This window comes from Poecile atricapillus, chromosome 2, assembly GCF_030490865.1.
Source record: "Poecile atricapillus isolate bPoeAtr1 chromosome 2, bPoeAtr1.hap1, whole genome shotgun sequence".
Lineage (NCBI taxonomy): Eukaryota > Metazoa > Chordata > Aves > Passeriformes > Paridae > Poecile > Poecile atricapillus.
The window spans coordinates 101,278,835-101,287,350 of NC_081250.1; the positions used below are offsets into that span (position 1 = coordinate 101,278,835).

General features: G+C 45.7%; 1 protein-coding gene across 1 annotated transcript; it reads right to left on the minus strand.

Moving 5' to 3' along the window:
* Window positions 1-232: 232 nt before the first annotated feature.
* Window positions 233-8,248, minus strand: TUBB6 (tubulin beta 6 class V). The gene is made up of 4 exons (XM_058830939.1): window positions 8,100-8,248; window positions 7,399-7,507; window positions 6,135-6,245; window positions 233-1,765 (listed from the first exon to the last, which is right to left on the minus strand). Exons 1-4 carry the CDS (start codon window positions 8,154-8,156, stop codon window positions 702-704), a joined length of 1,341 nt encoding a protein of 446 aa, XP_058686922.1. The 5' UTR covers window positions 8,157-8,248; the 3' UTR covers window positions 233-701.
* Window positions 8,249-8,516: the final 268 nt, after the last annotated feature.

Consider the following 8,516-nt stretch of genomic DNA (forward strand, 5'->3'; position numbering starts at 1 on the left):
GGATGAACACATCACAAATGGAGAGATTTCATACATATAATCTGTGATTATTCAGCAGCAGCAAGTGATGAAGTCATATCACATAAATCCAGCCTCTAGCCTGCAGCTCAGTGTGTATTTATGTAGCATTGACTGCCCAGAACACTTTTGCTTGAGAGGATACTATTAATTTTTATTTTATTTTTAGGGGACTGGAATCAAATATCACTGTTAACAATTACTGTACAGAATATCTAAACATTTTTTCTTTTATTGTGAATAAATTTTTGTTTCTGGCAGTTCAGTATTGTACATTTGGTACAGAATACTTAAAGCTCAAGATTTTATTACTCATAATTGGATGAAAATAGTGCAGCTCTAATTTGTAGATTTTCATGCCTATTTTACATCTTCTCTTCTACAGCTTTAGGGATGACAACCCTAAAGAAAAAATATCCCAAACTAGCAATCTCCATGTTCAGACTCTAAGGCCAAAGACTTAACTGAATGCATTACATTTGTCTCATGAATAAAAATGGCCCAATTTCCAGAAATGCTGAATGTTCCCAGTGATCCAAATGGACTCTGAAGACCACTTCTAACATCTGAAATTCGTGCACCCTTTTTTATTATTTTTTAAAACTAAGTATGGGTTTACAAGCCTAATTATCAGAAATCCAGATTTGAGAGTTTGGCCTGGAAAAATCTCGCACCTAATCTTTTTATTCATTGATCTCTTCTTCATCATCTTCAAATGCTTCCTCTCCATCATCTGCTGTTGCTTCTTGGTATTGCTGATACTCTGATACCAGGTCATTCATGTTGCTTTCTGCTTCTGTAAATTCCATTTCATCCATTCCCTCTCCTGTGAACCAGTGGAGGAAGGCCTTTCTCCTGAACATGGCAGAAAACTGCTCCGAGATCCTTTTGAAGAGCTCCTGGATGGCAGTGCTGTTGCCAATGAAGGTGGAGGCCATCTTGAGGCCTCGGGGAGGTATGTCACACACTGCCACCTTGACATTGTTCGGGATCCACTCCACGAAGTAGCTGCTGTTCTTGTTCTGGATGGCCAACATCTGCTCGTCAACCTCCTTCATGGACATGGAGCCGCGGAAGACGGTGGCCACTGTCAAATACCGGCCGTGCCTCGGGTCGCAGGCTGCCATCATGTTTTTGGCATCGAACATCTGCTGCGTGAGCTCTGGGACCGTGAGCGCTCGGTACTGCTGGCTGCCTCGCGCCGTCAAAGGAGCAAAGCCTGGCATGAAAAAGTGAAGGCGCGGGAAGGGGACCATGTTTACCGCCAGCTTCCGGAGGTCAGCATTGAGCTGGCCTGGAAACCGCAGGGATGTGGTTACCCCGCTCATGGTGGCGGAGACCAAGTGGTTTAAATCACCGTAAGTGGGAGTGGTGAGCTTCAGAGTGCGGAAGCAAATGTCATACAGAGCCTCATTGTCGATGCAGTAGGTTTCATCCGTGTTTTCAACCAGCTGGTGGACCGAAAGTGTAGCGTTGTACGGCTCCACCACTGTGTCAGAAACCTTGGGAGAAGGCATGACACTAAAGGTATTCATTATCCTGTCTGGATATTCCTCTCGGATCTTGCTGATGAGTAGGGTTCCCATGCCAGACCCTGTCCCTCCTCCCAGGGAGTGAGTGAGCTGAAATCCTTGCAAGCAATCGCAGTATTCACTCTCTTTTCTTACTACGTCAAGCACAGAGTCAACCAGCTCTGCCCCTTCTGTATAGTGTCCTTTTGCCCAGTTGTTTCCTGCACCAGTTTGTCCTAAAATAAGGTACAACAGGGAAAGAAAATATGAACAATTATTGGCAAGGTTTGGCATTTGCACGCTGAATGGACTCACATCTGTAACAAAAGCTGCTAGAAATCTGTCAGGTAGATAACTGTGCTCTTCAGTTTTGCCTACAAATATCTCTGGAAGTATCAACGTAAACTTTCTATATAGCCTCTGGCAGTTTTCATTAATGCCCCTGAGTGGTTTGGGGTTCTTTTTTGGGTTGTTTGGGTTTTTTGGGGGGGGGGGGGTTGTTTTAATTTTTTTTTCCTTTTGTCGTTTTACCGTCCAAAAATGCAAAGAGGCCTTAACTCCTTGTTTTGAAAACTTTCACACTCCCAATCCTGATGATTCTGTAAACACAAGATGACTGTTTAATATTTAAATGCTTTCTGTCTGGAAGGACCATGATGCATGCAAAGCTAAATCACAGATATCTCAATGAAAATGAGAGGTTCTTTGGACTGTTCTTACGAGTCAAAGAGAAAACACTTATTCAAGAAAAAAAGCTGGGCTTCAAAATCCTATTTAACTTGTTATATCAGGAACTATAGCTTTTTAAATTCATGGTTAGCTAGCCTGAATGAAAATAGTGATCAACAGAAGCTTCAGAGACATTATTTCAAAAACTTAGAAGTGCCTTTTAGGTTTTACTGATTTCCTTACAAACTCACTGCTCCTTAGGATATGCAAAATGACTTGCAAAATTGGATGACTGATATTTCAGAAGAGTGATGAGTCCATTCTTTTCTTCCCAAGGCTTCCCTTCTTGTTTTATGTGCCACCCAGTTTAATAAGATAAACAGCGCCGATCATTTGCTATTGTCTCTATTTTGTTATTGATAATGAGGAGGATTAATTTGGGGAATAAGTTTTTTAGTACTCCTGTTCCTCACAGTGACTACTATACACATACATTGTGCCCCTGAACTCACTCCTGGGAGTGGTATTCAGACAGAGCAATAGTTTCAGAATTAAGTATAGAGCTGGCAAATTTTGTGCTATTCCCCAAGACCTTCCCCTCCTTTCCTATTACCATGTCTCATTTCAGTTCCCACTGCACCATGTTGGTGCCAAACATATGAACCAGGTAAGCTGCTGGCTGGGACACCTCTGAAATCCTATGCACTTTTTTTCTACTGCATACATGCTTGGTTTCCTCATGGTGTATTTGGTTAGTTCATGCATTGTTCTGGATGTTGCTATATTTTTCTTTCTTTGAGCCTAGGGAGCTCAGCACTTCCTGTCCAGCTGGACAAAGCACAACGTAATATCCTTCCAGAATTAAATATGTTTGTAAGCACCTGCAGCCTGCTTGAGCAGATCCTACTATGGGTAGGGCAGCACATCAGGATGCACAGAAATAAGCAAACATCACTCCAAAACGCAGGAGGCATTTAGCTCTTAATGGAGGTAAATTCTGATTTTAGGACAACTATCAGCTACTCCTGTGGCAAAACTACACTCCGTCCACTAGTCAACCATGTGCCTAGGGTGTCCAGTGTTTTCATTGGAGATTTCCTGCTTCTACACCCAGTTATATTTCCAGAAGCACTGGCTCTACAGCACTGTAAGACTACCACAGCACAGGGTATGTAGACATGCCCTGGAAGCTCCAGACTTCTTACCCCATGACAATGCAGTCTGGAGGTGCCACGGCCCTGACAAGGCTGCCACAAATGTGGAAACCATGATCACAATCCTGTGAAACTCTACTGGATGCCCTCCACCTATCAGGTACCTACCTACCTGACCTCTGAAAATCTAAGTAAAACACACAGAAATGATCAAATTTCACCATGACTAAACTATCTAGGTGGAAAAATGAGCCTGGTCCCACAGAACTCATGATCTGGCAAATCTTTTGCCAATCCTGGAAGCCCATCTCCAGCATCCTGCGTCTGCCATTTGCCAGGATCTAAAGAAGCCTACATGAAGCAGTCCCACAACTTATCTGCACTCCTGGCACCTCCAGATCCTTCTGTCACTATTTCTTTCACCAGCATGCTGTAGGATATCACCCACATTCAGGTTGAGCTGCACATGCAGAGAAGCCATTTGTCTAACAATTGATTTTTTAATCCCTAAAATGGCACTTGTTTCCTACAATCTTCTTTCACTCTTCTACTCTCTTCACTGCTCAAAATATAAGATAAACCTGGTGAAATAGCTCAGTAGCTTGCACATTAACACTTAGAAGCCTGGTGTGAACAGCCCTGCTACAGAACTTTCCTTTGACTGCCAGACAGCTCTTTTGTGGTTGCCCCCATCAGTTCATACAAATTAAATTGGAGTGGTATCTCTGTAGAAAATCTAGCAATGGTGTACGCAAGAAAAGGAGAAATGAAAACATGTGCAAGTGAAAACTGGTTAACAGGAGGAGACACATCAAAGTTCACAGCAGCTCCTGGTGGGCAATTGTCCTGGTGTGCTCAGAAGACCAGGAGGCCTGCTGCTCTCATACAGTAAGGTCATTCCACCTGCAGTTCTTCACCTTTTAAATGACTACCTTGTCAACACAGGCATTAAAGTACAAGGATTATTTTGTGTCCATCTCGAAACTCTTGCTGGTTTGATATAAAATTCCTGTATCTGGAGTGTGTGGCCATGTATTCAATATAACTGGAAGAAATCCTGATTGGTGGTCCATGGTTACTTGACGTGGAGACGTGGGCACATGCAGGTTTATACAAGCAGAGGTGAAAAACATCCCCATCAGAATGAGCCCATACAGCCTGGGGTTCAGCAAGTATGGGACTGCCAGCTTCTGCCACAAAATCCTTTGTGGGCCTAGGCCAGATTTTTAGAAGAGACAACAAAATGCTTTGCTGGCTTTTGACACAGAAGATCATTACTTCAGCGCTCAGTTATTCTACATTATTCAGCAGGTTGGGAGGACAGTGCCTGATACTGGCAGAGGCCTCTGTCAGATACGAGTCGATCACATGCTGTGGGTTCATTGTTATCTTGGCAGGAAGGGAGTACAGCAAAGTGGACTATTGTTGAAGACATTCTGAATTGATTTTGCTCTGGTTTTACTGGTGTTGTGCCAAACTGTAAAGCTCCAGTTCAGGTATTTCCATAGGTCAGGTGAATTCACTTTCAGAGGGCTTGTGTGGTTCGTGCAGGTGAAAGGGAATGAAAGGAAAAACCTGAATACAGAAACAGACTTCATAAAGCTGCCTATGTCTATGGCTTTTCTCCCTAAGATTACTCCTTAACTTACATGTTGTAACTTACAGCTCCTTTGGAAGAGACCCTTAACATCACTGCCATGGAGCTGACAGGAGAACAATATGGATAGCATAAAAGATTTAAGTCAAAGCCTTAAAGGAGCTCTGTATGGCTTTTTTACTCCCCTCTCCAACCCCAACAACCCAGACTTAAGTTTGTTTTATACCATCTAAACTGTGTTTATCTTTCCTCTGTCTGTCTCTGGCATTGTTCCCTCCTTATGTTAACACAAGATACCAAACTAAGTTCCAACCTAAGCTTGCCTCGTCAGGAGGAAATGTGTTTGTGGCAAGTGCCGACTTGGAAACTAAAAGGACATGAAAGTTCTCGTGGTAGCTTTCATTCAGATTTCCTGTTTCAGAAAGTGGCTCACTTAACTTCCACATGCTGTTTCTCCTTCAGTGCAAATGGACTGATAATGCTTCTGTACTTCGTAAGGATACTCTGAAAGGGTAACCTCCATTTTTAAGCTTAGATGGAAAGTACTACAGAAGTCCAAAGTTAAGCAGTAAAAGTAAAAACAACCCTCTGCAGGAACACTGTGAAACCAGATCATCTCCACATACTCTCAGACTCTTCCTCATTGTGCTAGAAATTTACCCAGTAACTGGCTACATACGTGTTTTCCATATTACAGCTGATCTTCTTCCACTGCTACTATACTGCAAGGATCTCCTGAAAAAAGTTTAATTACACAGCCTAAAAAAATTTCCATACTCAAGCATTTAATGTGAATTTAAGTGAAGAGTAGTCTAGTTGGTTTGTGGTTGAGGTTTTCCCTCCCCCCTCCATTTTCTGCAGAACTTCTGTGCATTTTTTTTGTGAAGAACAGGCCTCAGGATTTCTCTGGAGCTCATATGTGTGGAAAGCAAATGTACTGTATTTGAATACCATAGGAAACTTCCAGTGATTTGCTAACTGAAGGAACAAACAACAGAAGAACAACTTTTTCAGTTAACAGGATGTTTTGAGTGGCTTTCAGATAACTGCAATTCCACTGATAGCTATCAGGATTTCTCAGTAGGATCACTTTGCAACAAGGAGATAGAATGCTTTTTGGCCATTCACTTGGTAATCAAACAGCTGTTGAAGAGTTCTGTTTTTAAAAAAGAAACATCCACATACCAAAGATGAAATTATCGGGCCGAAAGAGCTGACCAAAAAGACCAGACCGCACACTATCCATGGTTCCCGGCTCCAAGTCCAGTAAGACTGCTCTTGGTACAAATTTGTGGGCTACAATAAAAAATAAGCATGCCCTTAATGTTCAGATATAAATTAACACAGTTATAGCTTTTAATACACAAATATATTATGTCTCATATCGTTAGTCTAATATATAGTTCATACATATATAAGTATTTCCTATACAGAAAGTCATGGTGGTGAAAAACCCACCTCCACAGGAACAAATGATAAAAAAGGAAAAATAAATAACTCAATTCAACTTGGAAACCGACCTGATATAATTTGGGCTCCACAGATTTTATATTTTTTTTAGCTCTTTATTAACAAGAGGTATTAGGGAGTTTCTCATCAGAAAAACTGGTTTAGTTGGTCTTTTTAAGAAAGTAGGTAATCTTTTCTGTGACTATCAGGCTGAGTGAAGTGCTTATGTTCAAGTTATCCTAACGCATCTCCACAAGCTTTTATGCTTGAAGGATTCTTCTTCACTGAAAGAGCTACTTGGTGTACATGGCAAACAGTAGTAGTCAGCACATCTACCACAAAGCACAAAATAAACAATCTGTGTCAAGTTGAAATTGTTCAAGAAAACTCAGGTAAAAAATATGAAGTAACCCCAGCTGGACAAAAGATGAAACATTCACACTTGCAGGTTCACGTCCACAGACCAAAGGACTCCAGATCCCCATTTACACTCAACACCTTTCAACAGCAGAGGACTCTGAGGACTTGGATGCCTTTCGGCATCTTATTAATGAAACAGTTCTCTATTACCTGTGGCCCAACCCTCTCATTCATGAAAATTAAAGAGAGAGTACTACAGATGCAGGCTCATATAACCAACAGTTTAATTTGGAGTGATTGAAGAAATGCATTTGGTGAAGTAATTACACATTTGAAGAGCAAACGCCTACCTTAATGTTAAACAATAAACATACCTCCACCTCCAGACTCTAAAGACAGCCCCTTGTGCCACTTCTCTGTGTCGGGGGAGATAGCACCCAGCCATCTTAATTTACTTTGTACAAAAGTAGATAATATTTTCTGTTGAGCTGGGCACAGCTGGGGGGTTGGCAGCATGTCAGGAGTGTGGCCAGATGTTATGCTCGTAAAGCAATATGGCTTTACGAGCCCGTCGTCTTCTGATTCCTGTGCCCCTTCCCACGGAGCCCCCTGTCCCACACCCTCCCCGTCCCACACTTACAAGATGATTCATTATAGTAGACATTGATCCTTTCCAGCTGCAGCGCTGAATCACCGACATAGCCTCCGGTTGGGTCAATGCCATGCTCATCACTTATCACTTCCCAAAACTAAAGGAGGAAAAGCGAGAAGTGGGTTGGGAACTTCCCTGCGGAGCCCCGGGGGCCCTGCCCAGCGCTCAGGCCGGGGGCGGCGGCGGTGCCGCGGCAGCTGCCGGATTCCAGGCGCTCCCGCCGCCCCTCCCTGCCCGCGCCGCAGCGGGAGCCGGGCGGACACCGCATCCAAACCCGCCCGGAGGGGCCGCCCGGACTCCGCCGCCCTCCCCCGCTTCTCAGCCGCAGCCCGCCCGGCTCAAACATAAAGAGATTTTAAAACTTCTTTTTTCTAAAAAAAAAGCTGTCCCGTTTGGTTTCGGTACTTCCCGAGGCCTTTTATGGTCACGGGGAGCGGAGCGATGCGCGGTGCCCCGGGCGCGCCCGGCGCCGCTCGGCAGCGGCTCGTCGGGGCACGGGCGGCGGGGAGCGGGGGCGGCTGGCACAGCCCAGCCCCGGGTGAGCAGCAGCCCTGAGGGATTCAGCAGCCCCGGAGGGATTCAGCAGCCCCGGAGGGGCCCAGCAGCCCCGGGGAACCATCGAGCTCGTCCCCCGGTCACTCAGAAGCTCCGCAAGCGGCGGGCAGGCGGCGGCTCCCCTTCAGGCTCACCTTGGTCCCGATCTGGTTTCCGCACTGTCCCGCCTGGATGTGCACGATCTCCCTCATGGCTGCGCCCCGCTCGCCCCGCCGTGCGCCCGCTGTCCCGCCGCCCAGCCCGGCTGTGCGCGGCGCCGGCCCAGCGGGCGGTGCTTTATGGGCTCCCCGCACCCCCCGCCGCTCGCCCAGGGGCCGCCCCCGCCCGGCACCGCCCTCGGCACGGGCGCCACACCGGCCCTCGCATTGTCCCCGACGCCTGTTGGGGTCCCTGGGACTCCTGCCCCAGCGGCAGCTCCCGTGATGATCCGCTGCTCACCCCAAACCCAGCTCAGCAGTTGTGGCTCCGGCGTCTTCAGCCCCGTGCGGCGGCCGGACATCGTCGCCTGCTCCGTCCCCTGTTCCGTGTCCCCCTGCCCCGCTCTGCGAGCA

Excerpts from the sequence above, each read along its gene's own strand:
- TUBB6 (XM_058830939.1), bottom strand. The coding sequence starts at position 8,156 with ATGAGGGAGATCGTGCACATCCAGGCGGGACAGTGCGGAAACCAGATC. Across the intron at positions 6,246-7,398 it reads CTACTATAATGAATCATCTT|CCCACAAATTTGTACCAAGA; the intron begins GTAAGTGTGGGA and ends TTTTTATTGTAG. Across the intron at positions 1,766-6,134 it reads GCCCGATAATTTCATCTTTG|GACAAACTGGTGCAGGAAAC; the intron begins GTATGTGGATGT and ends ACCTTATTTTAG.